The 18,831-nt window shown below is 41.7% G+C and overlaps 1 protein-coding gene across 3 annotated transcripts in view; it reads right to left on the bottom strand.

Moving 5' to 3' along the window:
• The window catches only part of BFAR (bifunctional apoptosis regulator), a 95,020-nt gene that overhangs the window by 10,884 nt on the left and 65,305 nt on the right, over positions 1–18,831 (bottom strand). For all 3 annotated transcript variants that reach the window (XM_075830122.1, XM_075830123.1, XM_075830120.1), the window contains 4 exons: positions 11,809–12,016; positions 10,297–10,466; positions 7,748–7,892; positions 5,720–5,890 (listed from right to left, as the gene is read on the bottom strand). In XM_075830122.1, coding sequence (XP_075686237.1) covers positions 5,720–5,890; positions 7,748–7,892; positions 10,297–10,466; positions 11,809–12,016 — 694 coding nt within the window. The remainder of the gene's footprint in view (positions 1–5,719; positions 5,891–7,747; positions 7,893–10,296; positions 10,467–11,808; positions 12,017–18,831) is intronic.

Here is an 18,831-nt window from a genome sequence, read left to right on the forward strand (position 1 = left end):
CTATAACGACAGATCATATTCTTCGTCAAGCCAGGGAAAGACAAGAGGTCTGTGTTATCGGAGTGAAAATATCCTTTTACCCAGAGTTTTCTCTGAAGTTCAGAAAAAGTGGCTTCAGTTTCTGGATATTAAAAAAAAAAAAACCGCCTGAGGAATCTCCAAGGTCAGTATTCCATGCTATATCCTGCCAGACTACGGGTGGTGCCATTAGGATCATCCCAATTTTTTGATGCCCCGCAGGATGCTCTAAGGCGGCTTGATAGCCATGAAGGTCAGATTAGTCAGGACCAGAGACCGGAGGAGATGTGAGGGATCTCTAGTGGACCCTCTGAGACTGTGCTGTGATATGGGTATATTTGTAGACATCTAATGGTGCAGACCATGACCTCTGCTATGTCCTCATTGGGGTATATTCTATTCTACATACGGTTATTTACGTTAGGTACGAATATGGGACTGTTGTAGGCGACAGTGTTTACTTACCTACGTGTTTACTTAGTAAGGAAGGGTGTATACTACTGTTGTAACAATCAGATGGCAGGAGGGAGAGGTGGAAGGTTTAAATTTGGAGTGGGATAGTTGGGTGCGTGCTGACCTGCGGTAGGTTGGTTCTACTTGTGACGCTTGGTACCGATGGCAGAACTTATGCCATTGGCCCTGACCCTTGTAGGAGGGTAGGCTTCCAAATCTGTTGGGTACTGTGGTTGGGTTTTGGGGGGTGGGGAGAGTACAGACTGCAGATCTATGTTCTTATTCGAGTATCTGGCAATGTTTGGGGAAAGTAGGCCTGCGGATTCTTATTGACCAGGTTGCTTTCGAATGGGAGATAGGTTGAATTTCCTGTCATGGAATGTTCGGGGTATGGGGGAGGCTATTAAAAGACATACCATATTCGAATACCTGAAGCAACACTCCCCTGGAGTGGTGGGTTTGCAAGAAACACAAGTAACTAAAGATACGATCCATCTCTTACGTAAAGTATGGGTCAAACATGGTTTCCATTCCCTCCACTCAACGTATTCGAGAGGGGTGAGTCTGCTGGTGCATAAAAAGGTGCCTTTTCAATGTTATGCCTCGTTTAGTGATGACGAGGGTAGATATGTGGACATACACTGTTTTATTGGGATTGCATAGTGGTGGTCATGTATGTTCCTCCTCCATGCTCCAGTGTTCCGATGAGAAAAGTACTGGAAAATTTGGCCAGCTGGCCTGATGTTCCAACCATACTAATTGGGGACTTTAATAATGTTATGAATGTACGCGGGGACGGGTCAGAACTGCCCATTGTCCCCGCTACTCCTCGCTTTGGCGATAGAACCATTGGCGAGTACTGTGAGACATCACCCAAATACAAGGTTTTAAACATGGAGCGGAGGAGGAACGTATAGCGCTATACGCGGACAATAGGTTATGGTTTGTAGGGGATACTCTGGAGAAGTTTGGTATATTTTCGGGATTGGTGATTAACTGGACAAAATCTGTCTTGATGCCATTGAATTAGTTTGTGCTACCGGAGAGAGTGCGGGGTGTGGAAATTCAATGTATGCAAGAATTTAAAGATTGGGGAATTATGGTATCAGCTAATGTGAAGGATTACATTAATCTTAATGTTCAACCTCTGCTGGACAAAATTAAAACTAGAATACAAATTTGTCTTAAATTACCCTGGTCTGCCCTAGGATGTGCGAATCTAATAAAAAATGGTTCTTATGCCTCAGATTTTATACTTCATACACAAGGCTCCGGTGTGGATATCAAAATACTGGTTTAGGAGGATGCACAATTTGTTCAGAGACCTGGTTTGGATAAGAGGGATCCCTAGAATTAAACTAGAGAAATTACAGTTGCCTAAAGAACAAGAGGGGCTTGCATTGCCAAATACATGGGTGTACTATTTGGCAGCTCAAATGCAACACTTTAGAGGATGGAAAAACAGAGGAAGATGGGGTTCTAGTGGGAAGTTGCTATACTATCTGGGTCAACAAATGGATATCACGGAGGCGCTGGAATCTCATATATACAAACTGGAAGATGGGGTCAACCGATGTTGTTGCTTTTGCATAAAATTGGGTGGGAAAGTAGACTGTTGCAAGGGATTGGCGGCTGCTCGCGATATATGTCCATATGGAATAATCCTTCTGTGGGAATTTAATATATTTGAAGGCTTTCAAGGTTGGGAACAGAAAGGAGTGCAATATGTGGATCATTAGTATAAAGATGGCAATTTTAAATCCTTTCAACAATTTAAAGATGACTGATATTCCCAATAGATCATTTTCCCAATATTTACAGATGAGACATGCGGCCCAGGCACAGGCTAGCGTGATTAATTTGGAATGTTCCGGCTCGGGCATTCTGCAACATATTCTGGGATCGCATACTACTAAAGGTATTATCTCACTGGTATATACGAATATGCTATTGGTATACCTAGGGGGATTTACTGGGGGCTGTAAAAAGTAAATGGGAAAGTGACGTGGGGCCTCTCCCATCTGAGTTGTGGGCGTAGGTGCTTGTATCGCCACAGCTGGTATCTCTTAATGTAACACATAGACGTTCGCAATTGTTTCAGTTGCATAGAGCGTACAGGATGCCAAAGCTGCTCTGACAGATGCATATCAGATAGTCTGCAGATTGCCCTAGGTGTCTCACGGATATGGCAGACCTAAAACACATGTTCTGGGACTGTATAGAGCTGGCTAGTTATTGGCTGGCGGTAAGGGACCCGATGAAGGTGTTTGGGACGAATGTACCATCAAATCCTAAAGATATGCCTTCGGGGGTGTGTGGAAGGTCTGGGAGGTGACGTGGCTGAAACTAAGGCAATCGGTAAAGTTCTCTACCATGCACGAAAGCGGATAGCTAAATACTGGATACAGAGAGATCCTCCTGGTTTGGCTGAGCTTATAACGTATCTGAATAATACGATCACCTTGGAAAGACGGGTATATCTCAAATGAGGGGGCTCTTCAGATATTTGAGCGGCAGTGGGGGAAATGGTTGACTTGTCCTGGGGTAGTTTTCCAGGAACTAGCGAGACCCTGGCCTGGAAGAAGTACTTTGTGAATGGATAGGCGATAATAATAGTGTATTGAAAGACGGAGGAGACGGGGTCATGGAGCTGTGGTCGGTTGGGGGGTGGGAGGGAGTTTGGGAACATATACACGTATTATATTTTGTCTAATTATGACATTACCTTAGGTTTATATGAACACAATGGCAATAATGTTGCATACCCTTGAATAGTACTGGTCTGCTTAGACCAAAAGGACTAATTCTAAAGTTGGGGAGTTGGTTTGGTGGGAGGTGGGAATGTGTGGTGTTACTTTTATTTTTTGTACCAAGTAATGCATGTATAGCGCTTTGTATAGCTGTAATGACAATTTGCAACATATTGTATCATCTATACTGTTTATTGTTGTATCGGAATAAAAATTATCTGATTAAAAAAATATATAATAATTTGTTTGAGATACAGCTGCTCTGTATTCCCTATACAGACCAGCTGTATCGTTCGCTATGACCTGAATCAATCAGGATTTAGCACTATATACAGCTGCTCTGTAGAGAGAATACAGAACAGCTGTATCTCAAAGAGTAAACCTAATACTTAATAAAAACTAATTATAAAGTTGCACCAATCACACGGATTAACCTTTTTATAAAAAAAAAAAAAAAAAAAAAAGAAATGCAGCCTATCAAAGTGTTACATAGCTTTTAAAGGTCAGTCTTCCTCTTTTTTCCATCCTTCACCTCCAGGTGCCTCTGCTGCAGTCTCATCATTCCTACAGTCACCTCGCTGCCCCGGATGTGGCTCACCCACCCTCCAGGTGCCTTTCCACCCTGGTAATGCCTGCCTACCTGCCAGACATCTCCCTGTCAACATAGTGCCTTGAGGCCCATGGTGGCACATCACCATGCCCCAGGTGCCTCACTGTACCTGGCGGTGTCCCTCTAGCCAACAGGATCTTCCCCACCCGCCATGCAACTCGCTGTCACTAGCAGCACCTCCCCACCAGAAAGACTTGTCTTGTTTATTTTTTTAGTTTATTCAACAAAAACAAAAGCGATTCAAAACGAAAATCGGTCATGGGGGATGAAAAAAAATCTAGATATTTTTTGGCAAAAATCGCCCAGCCCTAGTATACAGCATATGTCGGGAAGGGGTTAACATATTAAGATATATGCACAGTTTATCTACATTATCATTTATTTTTTTGGATCCCATCCTAGAAAAGAAGAATCTCCAAAGACACAACCTTTCTAAAAAGAGGAGTTGTTCCACCCTTAAAGAGACTCTCTCACTACATTATAAGTGCCCTGTCTCCTACATAAGGAGATGGGCGCTGTAATGTAGGTGACAGTAATGCTTTTTATTTAAAAAAACGATCTTTTTTCACAACGTTAGGAGCGATTTAAGTTTATGCTAATGAGCTTTCTTAATGCCCAAGTGGGCGTACTTTTACTTTCGACCAAGTGGGCGTTGTACAGAGGAGTGCATGACGCTGACCAATCAGCATCATGCACTCCTCTCCATTCATTTACACTGCACTAGCGATATAGTTATATCACTATGTGCAGCCTCATACACAAACACTAACATTACTACAGTGTCCTGATAATGAATACACATGAAATCCAGCCTGGACGTCATGTGTACTCAGAATCCTGACACTTCTGACTCTTTTTTGTGAGATTCCAGCAACGGATACGAAATCTCGCGAGATCTCGGAGCTAAACGAGATTTGGTTTCACTTGCCGGAATCTCACAAAAAAAGAGAGTCAGAAGTGTCAGGATTCTGAGTACACATGACGTCCAGGCTGGATTTCATGTGTATTCATTATCAGGACACTAGTAATGTTAGGGCTTGTGTATGAGGCTGCACATAGTGATATATCTATATCGCTAGTGCAGTGTAAATGAATGGAGAGGAGTGCATGATGCTGATTGGTCAGCGTCATGCACTCCTCTGTACAACGCCCACTTGGTCAAAAGTAAAAGTACGCCCACTTGGGCATTAAGAAAGCTCATTAGCATAAACCAAAATCGCTCCTAACTTTGTGAAAAAAAGATCGTTTTTTTAAATAAAAAGCATTACGGTCACCTACATTACAGCGGCCATCTCCTTATATAGGAGACAGGGCACTTATAATGTGGTGACAGTCTCTTTAAGCCATGTTCACACAGCACATGCTCAGGCTGAAAAATACGAAGCTGAAAAACAGCCTCTCAAATACAGGCATTTCTGGTGCTATTTATTTTTTTCCTTCAGGAGTTTGTGAAGCGTATTTTTAAAGTGCTTTTGAAGGGTCATTGGGCAATATCAATTTGTAAAAAGCTTCAGGAAGTGCCATGTCACTTTTTTTTAACCAAGCGTATTTTTAGGAGGCATTTTATTTTTTAATGAACTAGCGTAAAAAAAAAACGCCTACTATGGACTACACAGTGTATTTACCATTGAAAACAGTGAAAAGATGTTTGCAGGTATATTTCAAAGCTTTAACACGAGCATTTCACACGCCAGAAAATATCCTGTGAGAACATGGCCTAACTGCATCAATATGGAATATAGCACAAACATCAAATATCGACTATGCAGGGACTGACATCACTGAAAATGGGTTGCACCAAGAATAAGGTAAATAAATATGAGAATATATAAAAGGAGAATATATAAAATTAAGCTAAGGTGTCACGAATCCGTAATATAATACTTACTATGAATTTGGTAATAATGTCTTCTTCATCCTCCTTTTGCAGAGGACATGTGGTGTGGATAAACGGTAAAAAAGTTTCCGTGTAATCAAACAAGTACATGTATAACATGCTGAGCCGTGGTGAGCTCTTGAGAGCATACAGTAGAAATAGGGATTTTCCAGGGTTTACAGCCTAAAAACAGAAGACAAAACAAGTTTGCAACAACAATTAGCGCAACCAGCTAGACACCAATTTCATTTTCTTGGAAAAAGAAAATGTTTTCCGAGCTTATGAAAAAAAACACACAACAGTACCTATATAATGCCTGAATGTTCGCCAAATGATGCCACCCTAGCTCAGTAGTTACTTTTATGATTTTCATTAGCTTGCCAAGCACTGCTGTTTTTATGCTGCACTATCTGCTGCCCAGCATGTGAAACACAATCCCTCCCGAGAGAGGGAGGGAGGAGAGCAGTGAAGAGAAGAGGTATACGATGGGGGACTACAAGGCGGGAGGAGAGGGGAGATACACTAGGAGCATGGTCATGTGACTGTATGCGAGACGGACTTACAAAGGCAATTCAGCTACAGACAATACATCAGTAAGTAATACATCATGCGGCAAATAAACCATCTGCACACAATTTTTAAATATTGGAAAACCCCTATAAATAGCAGAACCAAACCATTTTTCACCATTTTTCAGATCTCAGTCAGAGTGCCTCACTGTCAAAGACACAAGGCAATGCAGCAGGAGTTAATGACTGTTTCACTCAGTAATAAAAGCAGATTGCAGTGGGTCCCAGAAGCGGGCGGCCACCAGGATTAGTCTATTATTAGAAGACCCTTCTAACCAAATGGTGTTTGGTCAGGTTGATCATCTCAGACGGGAACTTGCCGTTGTTGAGTTGTTGACCAAGATATTAGGTTACTCCAGCAAACTTTTACTTCCATGTTTTATTTTGGGGTAACACAGGTCAATGAACATTTAGTTTGTGCGGGGAGTTTCAGGTGTAGTAGATAAAAGGAGTTATATCTCAGAATTAGTCAAATGGAGCTACCCGGGTCATTTAACATACCAGGGCCATTAATTCTGTCACTGGTACCTCAAATCCAAGTTTCAAAGGGACGCTGAGCACTGTAGACCATAACAAAATTGCTGCTGGTTACTGGGCTGTACAGGAGGAGTTTCCGAAACATTGATGGAAGCTGCACCTCGCAGATTTCCTACTCTTCCCACCCCCTTCATATACTTTCTAGTCTAAATACAGGAGAAATCAGCTAAAATGGAGAAGAGAGCTCTCAGTATTAACCGTGTTACGTGCAGAGTGCATGTAGGGGGCAGGCAGAATGGGAAGTCAGGGAGGTGCAGCTACTGCCAATAGCTGCCGTGGTGTGTGATGTCAGAAGTAGGGGTGTTTTAGCAACTTTTCCTGTACAGCCGAATAACAACGCAGTATTTGGAACTTACATTTGGGGGACCAGAGAGAAAAAAAAATAACACCTCTGGTATGCACATAGTCTGTTTAACTAACGGAAATAATTTGCCTAGTTTCCCAACATGATATGTCACTGAGACATGTCAGAAGATACAATTGGTAGGGGTCTATCCCCAGTGAACCCCATTGAGCCATAAAAACGCATATCCCGTTGCAGTGATTGACAGATTTCAAAGACAGGCTTAGAAATTCAAAGATCTCCAAGTCAAAAGACTTTCGTATTAGAGATACCATGACATAGACCCTCACCGATTACATAATCTGACATGTTTTTGTGACATGCAGTGTAATTGACAGCCATTAAATGAAGCCTCCTCAAGATACAATAAATCACAGTTGAAGAAAACATTAGTAAAACACATCTTGCCCAACTGCTTTTATAGCCAAGAAGGTCACTAGACGCTACTTAACCAAAATTTCAAATCTGATTTCAACTTCTATTGCAGATAGTGCTGCATGGAAATAGACGTATACAAAGTTGAACATCCATATGAAGAACTTCTCTTTGTAACAATACAATATCAACGTTACAGTGGACAAAATGATATACCTTATACTCCCACAAGTTCTGAGGTGGCTTTACCCCAAGTGTTCTAACTCTCTCCAGCTCCATAATTATGGCTTTTCTGTGACTGTTGCTCTCTATACTGTACGGCTCTTTTAAAAATTCATCCTCGGCCAAAGTCAGCAGAAGCCTGTTTCACGGAATAAATGGTTAGTTCACAGAATCTAAAACAAATACCAGCTATAAGTTACCCCTAAAATAGTTATACAAACGCTAGCAAAACACGTGCACAAATTCCTTTTATAGACCCAATTATCTGTTCTACTCCCGTCATTGCTGTTAATAGTAGGATAACGAGGATCACAGCTATAAATTAAAATAGATTTCTAACTATTTTTTTTTTTTTATGTACGCTAACGTTTATAAAAAGGTTAGCTTACGTGACTAGCATTCCTTTATAAATTCCTTCATTTCTGAAAATTAAAATGCTGTTCTTGACATTTAAAGTCATTTTCCACCTTTTATCATCATGTTTTTTTAAGCTCCAAAATTTTGTGACTATTAACTTCTAATATATCTTTATTGTGCTCGGAGCTCTGGTTTTGTGGTATAGTCCCTGCATGGAAATTAAAAGAGAACATGCTGCAACCAACAATAGAGGTGGCTCAGGCGATTATTGTATGCGGTCATACATTGAAAATATAATACAGTTCGCTCCGAAGCTTTCTCTAGGGGTGGCTGCAGGTGCTTAGCATGTTAGGTTGGACATTTAAATCCCCTGTAAAACCTATTTAGATAAAAAGTTTAAAGGGAAGGTGTCAGGGAAATTTTTTTTTTATATGTTATTGCTTTTAGTAGGTCATTAAAATAAATTTTATTTATTTGTGTTTTTGTGCTGTACTTTATTTTTTCTCTTTTACTTCTCTATGGGGGCTGCCATTTTTTTTTTCATCTCTGTATGTGTCGATTAACGACACATACAGAGATGGAATACGGCACATACATCCGAATAGAGAATGCGAACGGGAGCCGTTCCATTCACTATAGCGTACGCCGTCTGTGTGGGAACTGCGCATGTGCCGCTCCCACACAGACCAAAAGGAAGGTCTTCGGCAGAACGACATCCGGCGCGATTTTCATGTGGACCGGAAGCCGCGGCTGGACGGTAAGACGACTACTTCCGGTCGCGGCTTCCGGCCATATGTTCAAAGTAGGAGCGGAATCAGAAGCGGCGGCAGGAGCAGGTAAGTTATGTTTGTGTATGTGATGTGTGTGTATGTTCGTGTTTTACTGTCTGATTACCACTGTATCTAATCCTCCTACACTGTGCATTCGCTCAAAAACAGTGTAGGAGGTTTGAACATTCAACCCTCTCCTTTCTCCTGGCACTAAAAGGAGGGGGGATTGTTTGAGGACACTAGAGCGAGTGTGCCTTCTCCAATTTTGCAGCATAAAGCAATGAGGTTGCTTTACAACATGCCAATGCTTCAATTTTAGGAGTTGCTCCCTCTAGTGACCAGCACATGGAAATGTTATAAATTAGAATCTAATTTATAATATTTCCAGACTTAACAAAATTAGAACAATGTGTAATCATTTATATATTAACTAACTAAAAAAAAATTATATATATATATATATATATATATATATATATATATATATATTTCTAGCGACACATTCCCTTTAAAATAAATAAATAAATGGCATTTAACGAGGGGACATTCACTTTAAAAGCTTTCTTATTTAAAAAAAAAAAAATCTTTTTGAGATACAGCTGCTTTGTATTCTGTATACAGAGCAGATGTATTTTGCGCAGACACCTGAATCAGTCAGGTCAGCAGCACTGATGGGTTCAGTCTCAGCAGGTCCTGAATGTCTGGAACACGCAGGATCCACCCGTTATCGATCACATCTAAGTTATGAACTTAAATGTGATTGATAATAGCTCGATCCTGCGTGTCTGACCAGAGGTCACTGAACCCGTCAGTCCCGCTGACATAATGGATTCAGGTCTCCGAGCAAGATACATCTGCTTTGTACACAGGATACAAAGCAGAAGTATCCCAAAAAGTGAAAATGATTTTTAATAAAAAGTATTTAGATAGTAGCACCAAGCACACGGATACATTTTTTTTTTATAAAAAGGTCTAAGGTGTACTTAGCCTTTAAATGAGCGTGCAACGCAATGAAAATAAAAAAAGGATCCAAAAAGGTTTCCATAGCCTTTAAGGCAGTTTACATAAGTTGTAGGCGCTGACTGTAAAAGCAGCAGCTCGCTTGGAGTTCCAAGCAAACGATGTGCATGCAATTGCAAGTCAACTTTATGCACTTTTGCAACAATCTTTTTTTGTATTATTGCTCCAGTGCATTTAGAATAAACTTCTGATCTTAACCTACAGACAAGTAGGAGATGGGGCAGAGGGAGTGGAGTAATTACACAGGTTCCTTTTTTCCACCATATTTGTAAGGTGCCGTGGATGCAGCCACTTGGGCAGAGCAGGACCGTAATTGAACATACAGGAAGATAATAGATACTTGCCATACGGCTAGTGAACGTATTCATTTAGGATTTCACTTTTTCATGTTCTCACCTTCCATTAACGCGTCCTGATAAAAATCTATCTTTGTAATGTGACGCCCATGGACCCAACTGTTCAAGCCAAAGGACTACCTCTTCAGGGGTCCATTTAGACACTGGTTTGTGGACCAAGAGGTCATGTTCAGATTCTCGACTGCTCCAGTGATAAACCAGTAACACCACCTGAGGCATAAAGAATGACAGAACATTTCAAGAAAACACGGGAGAATAACTATTCCTATGAGATTCTTTGTTTTAAACGTACACAAATCGGAGGCTGTGATTTGCAGTATTCTTTCCATATAAAAAAAACGGACCATTAGGTTTACAGTGTTCTTAAAATATCCAAACAGGACAGGCTCTCTGACATTTAGGCCAGTACAATATTCATCATCATTAACAGCCTTTAGGGTGGAGTAAAGAAATATTCGGCACACAAAGTGATGATTTTAGCAAATCTTTCGGTTTTATTTGATCAAAAATTGATGCCAGAGGTTTAGTGCAACGTTTCGGTCGTATATTAGACCTTCATCAGGCACTTGTACCTCCTGGTGTCTGGTTCATCCGGTCGTTGGCGCTGCGTAAATTAGTAGCAGTTTACTGCTTTCTTATGGCGCTGTAAGTGCGAAACGTCGCACTAAACCTCTGGCCTCAATTTTTGATAAAATAAAACCGAAAGATTTGCTAAAATCATCACTTTGTGTGCCGAATATTTCTTTACTACGTAATTGGGTTGGGACCCTATTCGTGCACCTACTGGATCTTGTGCGCTCTGAACCACTACACAGCCTTTAGGGTGCATTCAAACGCGCAGGTTTCGATCAGGTTATTTTTAGGCCATGTTTGAAGTCAAAACTAGGTGTGGATTAGAGCGGAAAAGAAAGTATAAAGGACAGATTCTACTTCGCTTATTTCAATCCACTCCTGGTTTTGGATTAAAAAAACCTGATCAAAACCTGCACTTGTGAATACATCCTTAGGATATGTTCACACAGATTTTGCAGGCAAAAAATTCTGCCTGGAAAAATCAGCTCCAGTTTTTTTAAGTGGTTTTGCGCCACACGCATTTGACGTGATATTTTGCCGCGTTTTTTTTTAGCTCTCTCTTCAACAGAAGGTTGGAATAACCGCGAGCATTTTTTGCCAAACAACGTGTCAATTTCCGTCTCCCATTGATTTCAATGGGGTTTTTGAGGCGGAAACGCCTCAAGACAGGGCATGGCACCTTTTTACCGCAAGCGTTTTCATTGCTTGCGGAAAAAAAAAAAAAAAAAAAAAAGCCTCCACCTCTCATTGAAATCAATTTCGGCCGTTTTTTGCCACTGTAAAAAACTCTATGTGAACAGGGCCTTAATCTTTAGATGACCCATGTAAATGTAATCTAATTTTGGGAGGGCCGTTTTTTTTTTCTCTAATGATCCTCTTGGGAGCTTACAAGATGACAGCTCTGCATGGACTTTGTACACACGCAATAAGATGGGAAGGTACATTACAAAAGAAGGTGTTATATCAGGGGATCACTTACTGCAACTCCGGTTAATGCAGTCAGCACCCCTGAGAAGAAGCCACCTCCACCCCTCTGTTGGTTAGCCCGCCCTTCCCTGGAAGATGATTGATTCTGTTCATTCCCATACTTATTGAAGGCCTGCAGGGCCTTTGCAATTCCACTGTTCTGCTCAAGATCCTCATATTTTTCTTTTATGGTATCAGGAAATAGTTTTTCAATGACATCCCTGAAAAAGAAGGTCAACAAAAAGCTTGTTACAAGCAATACAATGTAACGCTATACATTACAGTAGTGGTTTTATAATCGGTTATCTGGTCTATACATTATCTAAAAAAAATCGGAAGAAAATGAACATATCCACAGTTACGATTTTCACACGCTATCACATATTATTCAAACATAGGTTCAGTCTCGCTTAGAGTTGCTGAAGGTCATGCAAATTGTTGTAATTTGCTTCATAGCCACTGACAAAAAAAACTAAGCTATATGCAGAGACAACAAAAAACATTCTAGAATACAGAGTTAGGCCTCATGCACACGACCGTAAAAACTCCCGTTATTACGGGTCGTAATTACGACCCGTAATAACGGGCTCATAGACTTCTATTGGCGACGGGTGCCTTCCCGTTTTCTCACGGGAAGGTGCCCGTGCCGTTGAAAAAGATAGAACATGTCCTATTTCAGGCCGTAATAACGGCACGGACAGTCCATAGAAGTCTATGGAGCTCTCGTAATGACGGGTGGCTACATGTGTGCACCCGTCATTACGGCAGCGTTGCTAAGCGACGTCAGTAAATAGTCACTGTCCAGGGAGCTGAAAGAGTTAACTGGTCGGCAGTAACTCTTTCAGCACCCTGGACAGTGACTACCGATCAGTATAAACCTGTAAAAAATAAAAGATGTTCATACTTACCGACAACTTCCTGCTTCCTCCAGTCCGGTCTCCCGCCCGTTGCCTTGGTGACGCGTCCCTCTCGACATCCGGCCCGACGTCCTGGATGACGTTTCAGGCCATGTGACCGCTGCAGCCAATCACAGGTCAATCACAGGCTGCAGCGGTCACATGGACTGCCGCGTCATCCAGGGATGTCGGGCTGGATGTGAAGAGAGGGACGCGTCACCAAGACAACGGCCGGGTAAGTATGAATTTCTTTAACTTTTATTACAGAAAAGGCTGTCCCTTCTCTCTATCCTGCACTGATAGAGAGAAGGGGCTGCCGATTAGTGCAGTGCTACTTTGCCGCCAAAAACGTGCTCGTAAATACGGGTGGAATACGTGTGACACCGGACCCATATTTACGGGCACGGGTTCGTAAATACTGGTGCAAAACGGGTGGAGTACGTGTGACACCGGACCCGTATTTACGCCAGTATTTACGGGTGGGAAAAAATACGGTCGTGTGCATGAGGCCTGAAAGAAGATCCGCCACCAGATTTCACAATACAAACTGCATACATGGTTACATAGTTAGTACGGCTGAAAAAGACATGTCCATCAAGTTCAACCAAGGGATGGGAAAAAGGGAAGGGGTGAAACAAAAATTCTACACATTGACATAGGAGCTGATATTTATTAGTTCTAGGAAATTATCTAACCCTTTTTTAAAGCCATCTACTGTCCCTGCTGTGACGGTGACTATTCCATAGATTCACAGTTCTCACAGTAAAGAAGGCTTGTCGCCTCTGCTGGTTGAACCTTTTTTCTCCAGACGGAGGGAGTGCCCCCTTGTTTTTTGAGGGGGTTTTACATGGAACAGGATTTCACCATATTTTTTGTATGTGCCATTAATATAAATTAATCATGTCCCCCCTTAGTCGTCTCTTTTCAAGGCTAAATAAGTTTAATTCTTTTAATCTTTCCTCATAACTTAGATTCTCCATGCCCCTTATTAGCTTCATTGCTCTTCTTTGTATTTTTTCCAACTCCAGGGCATCCTTTCTATGAACTGGATGCCCAGAACTGAACTGCATATTCTAGATGAGGCCTCACTAATGCTTTGTAAAGTGGTAATATTATATCCCTGTCCCCGAGTCCATGCCTCTTTTAATACACGACAATATCTTGCTGGCCTTAGAAGCAGCTGATTGACATTGTGCTGTTATTTAGTTTATGATCTACAAGTACACCCAGATCCTTCTCAACAAGTGAATCCGCCATTGTAGTTCCCCCTAGGACATATGATGCATGCAGGTTGTTGGTACCCAGATGCATAACTTTACATTTATCTACATTAAACTTAATTTGCCAACTGGATACCCAAACACTTAGTTTGTTTAAATCCGCTTGCAATTCACGAACATCTTCCATAGAGTGAAATATATTACATAGCTTGATGTCTTCTGCAAAAATAGAAATAGTGATATTAATCCCATCCTCTATATCATTAGTAAATAAGTGGAATAATAGTGGTCCCAGCACTGAACCCTGGGGTACACCACTTATAACCAGGGACTATTCAGAGTAGGAATCATTGACCACAACTCTGGATACGGTCCTTGAGCCAATTCTCAATGCAATTACAAACTATATTTTCTTAAATCAATCCAATTTTTATTAACAAGAACAATAAGACATTGACAGTCAGATAACAACTGTAGCAGCATCATATACAACATTTCCAGCATGCCATAAAAAGCCCCAACATTCCCTCGCCCCCCCCCCCCCCCTCAGCCCCTGCACAGCCCCCCATCCGCATTTCTAACAGGGACACTGGATACAAGAACATTTTCATTAGCAGGACCCATCTTTTCCTCCCGTGCTTGCTCCCAGTGTGGCAGCAAATGGTCCCTTATAACACTTGTGTACTGATTCTGCTCAGTTCAGACGATACCACACCAGGGCAGGCCAACCATCTTCCCCCCTGCTTATCAAATTTCCTCATATTGCCCCTTTTCGGAAATATTTTATACACTATCAGAATGGTATGATTTAGCATTCCCACAATTTCCCTTTGCACAGGAGGGTCCACATCCAACCAGTGTTTGGCGATACACTTCCTAGTCCGATATAAAATTTTTGCTATTGCCAAACACTCCAATCCGTCACTCCCCAGTTCTCCCACAAACCCCAACAGCAATACCTTTGGATCTGCCGCCAATTCCCTACCATATACCTTTTTTATCACGTCTATTACCTCGCCCCATAAGTTCCACAAAGCCGCACATGTCCAGAACATATGATATATGTCTGCCTTCTCCTCCGTACACCTAGGACATTTAGCATCCGACCTGAGCCCCATCTGTTTTAACACCCAAGGGGTTCTGTACACTCGATTTATCAAGAAGAGTTGTGATCTCCTCTGTGCCATACTGAGAGATAGATGGTACGATGACGCTAAAATCTCCTCCCACTCCTCTTTGGGCAAAGAATCTATATCCCGCTCCCATTTCACTCTCACCAGCAGCCATAGCAACCATTGCCCCCCCGCGATTGCGTTGCGGGGGGCACGATGAGCTGTTAGAAAGAGGGGAGCGACCCCTTCTAACTATTTAAATGCTGCGGTCACTATTGACCTTGGCGTATGGATATGTCAAATGTCGGGAAGGGGGTTAAAGAAACATTTATTTATTTTTTGCACATATAACGCTAACTGACAAGCAATACTCTAGAAGGATCATTTGTTTCTTCCCAGCTCAGTTGCATCTATACATTTTGAACTCTTTCATTATGGGCAGCTGTGTCATGTGATCTCAGTCTGACCACCAGAATAGACCCTGCTCTGATGTGTAGACAGGAGGACACTCTCCCGTGTGTGGCTGACTTCCTGTGAACTACAGGATAACATCACCAATGAAATCTCTCCTGGCAGCTCTGAGAACCCACCGGTTCTCATCCATCTCCGCTGCATGTAGTGCTGCTGAATAGATCATTTCTGCCCTATATAAGGGAGCAGTGGCGCAGTCAAATAATAGGAGAGTCCAAACAATGATTAGCTGCATTAGTTATGGAACTCCTCTGACTTGCACTAACTGTCTAAACTATCTATAAGTGCTGTGTGCAGAGTCCATTGTATTTCTATGGGATGCTGTTTCTCACTGACCGCTGTGTAAAAAACGGACAGAAATCACTAGCAGGAGGAAAAAGGAGCCAGGCTGAAGCTGCATCACATAGGGATACACGGATACTCTTTAGTGCGAGTACAGAAGTTTTAGGTCACTGATCTATCACTTGCTGCACTTAGATAGGACTCAGAGCAGAGCAAGTGCAGTGTGATGAGATTCTCTGCCCTTGGCAAAGCCTCATGAGAATTGTAGGCTACATGATGGCAGACAACCCATAACTGGCACATCAACTAAAACCGGTATACACAAGTCAAACACAGGAGCCTCTTCATTATTCTTTAATAGACAATGCTGCACTATATAGGCCCAAAAAATAATTTTGCTGGAGGGCTTCTTTATGCCTGTGCAGGTTTATTCCCTGGCTCAGTGAGTCTCTAGTTTCCAGAACACAGAGGCTTATAATGGGAGGCATCTAATGCAAAGGACTAGATAAACCACATTAGATAAATAGCAGGAGAATGGTGTAGTATAATGGTGCTGGCAGTGTAGTAGAAGTATCCAATCTATTAGAATATAGAGTAGGTACAAGTTCCACATCTTATGTGCAGGCATGTCGATGGCCTGTTTCTTTTTTAGACCTGCAACTTTACAATTTTTTTATTAAATTCCTCACCATTTTTAAAACCTTTTTTTTTGCTGTCAGTGAAGAGATATTCTTTTTTAGGGTCTGTTCACATCAGCGTTGCCCTTCCATTGAGGGGCTCCGTCAGAGGTTTCCATCAGGTTAAACCCTCAATGGAAAGGCAAACGGAAACCTTAGCTTCCATTTCCCTCACCATTGATCTCAACTGTGACGGAAATGTTAATGGTCTCCATTGGTCACTGTTGACAGTGCTCCGTTGTTTTGACGGAATCAATAGCGCAGTCGACTGTGCTATTGGTTTCCGTCAAAACAACGGAACCCTGTCAACGCTAACCCACGGAAACCATTAACAACGTTTCCGTCACCATTCAAATCAATGGTGAGGGAAATGGAAGCGAAGGTTTCCGCTTGCCTTTCCGTTGAGGGGTTAACCTGACGGAAACCCCCAACGGAAAGGCAACGCTGATGTGAACAGACCCTTACATACCTAATCCTTCTTTCAGCTGAGAAGTAGATACAATTGTATCCAGTATGTTCAGAGTTTTTGCAGGCAGAAAAATCTGCCTCAAAGGTCCTTCAGGAATTTCAAAGCAGATTTTACACTGCCTGCAATTTCTTTGCGGTGTTTTTCAGCCAATGAGCGCTGCGGTCAAAAAACATTGCGAAAAACACTTTCTCTGCCTCCTAATGGGAGGTCAGAGATGGAACCGCAGGAAAAAAAAGAGCAAGTCGCTGTTTTTTTCTGCTTGCGGGGAGAAAAAAAAAAAAGTCAACACCTCCCATTGAAATCAATAAGAGCCGATTTCGGCCGTTTTTGTTGTGGTTTCCGACAGTTTCCATGTCAAAAACAGCGCCAAATAAAACTGTGTGAACTAGCCCTAAGTAATCTCTGAAAGTTTGCCACAATGTATCAGTTTGGATTACAGGCTGTTTAGCGCACAGAGGACTGCCCAGACTTTACAGCTGAGAGCAGGAATAGGTCTGTATGATTTTCAGCCTCTGTGATCAGAAGAGGAATATATTTTTGTTTACATCCAATGATCTGAAAATGGCAGGGAGTTAAATCACATAGGGGTAGGGCAACAGGCCCGACTAGGGGGCGTGCCTTAGTGAAAAAGGTAGCGTTGCACCAAATTTGGGCAAAAAAAATAAGTGGCCTAAGGTAAGCCAACCAATAGATGGTAAAAAGTTTTGACAGTAGTGTCTAAAGATATGCCAAACCTATCATCCAGCATGAGAAACTGATAAAATTGATGCATCTAGTCTAGTTCTAAACTGTACAAATTTAAGACAGTATTACTAAAATTGCCCCATAGTATTTTAGAAAGTTGTAGAACAACGATTATTCTTGGTTTCATAAGACCCCTTAAAAAACAAACGACTAAATCCAAACAAAATAAATATTTGGTCATGTCAGAAGATCACGCTGGTCCAGAAGCTCAGGCCTCCATTCATTTCCAAACAATCCGCGGTTTTTGAAGTATTAAACATTGTAGCAGAGGAAAGTCCCTGGTTTAAAAATACACTAAAAATAGTACATCCTTCAGTTTGGGCAAAGATAAATGTGCAAAACCAAAACCCATATGGTGTCCCCATTTGCCTGAAGTAGGCGTCTTGGCCAAACAAGAATATAATGCGTGTTCGGGAAAAAGGTCATCCACAAAACTGGTTCTATGGATGAACTCTGTTGTTGCAGGTACAGCTAACAATCCATAATGCCATCATCATGGGAGAAACCAATATACAATATGGCCACAAAGACCCTCCATGTAGGAGGATCAAAGACAGCTACGTTTGTTTTTTTTTTTAAAGGAGCACTGTGGTGCCCTAGGGGTAGCTTGGCATTTTTTGAGGAGAAGTTCCAAGATGAAATATCTTCTGTAAAGCCATCTGCACACAGGACGGATATGCTGAGGATTTTCAGAGCGGTAAATCTGCAATGGATTACAATACCAGCCATGTGGATGACATTTGTAAATTCAAACAGCTGATCGGCGAAGGCGCAGACGGTTGGACCCCCGATTGTATATTGATGGCCTGTCCTAAGGCTAGGCCATCTCTTTTAATAACCTGGATACCCCTTTCATTTGTGACCCTTTGTCCTTATATGAACTTGTACAGTGTCTGGTTACTGTCTGGGCTTTGTGTCCACATAGATTTTTTTTTTAGTGCAGTGCTGGGATGGACATTGACCTGGTCCTGAAACTTTTTTGCAGAGTTGCAGTTTCTAGCAGAACGTCTTAATGTCAATGTGCAATTAGATTAGGTCAATGGGATTTGTAGGACAACTCAGCAATAACTGATATATAAGAGCAGAGATTACCACCATAGTCTTGCTGTTTCTTTATTGATGATTCATTTAGTTTGTACTGCAATTTCAGAATATATTTACTTGG

The sequence above is a fragment of the Rhinoderma darwinii genome, chromosome 6 (assembly GCF_050947455.1).
Source record: "Rhinoderma darwinii isolate aRhiDar2 chromosome 6, aRhiDar2.hap1, whole genome shotgun sequence".
Lineage (NCBI taxonomy): Eukaryota > Metazoa > Chordata > Amphibia > Anura > Rhinodermatidae > Rhinoderma > Rhinoderma darwinii.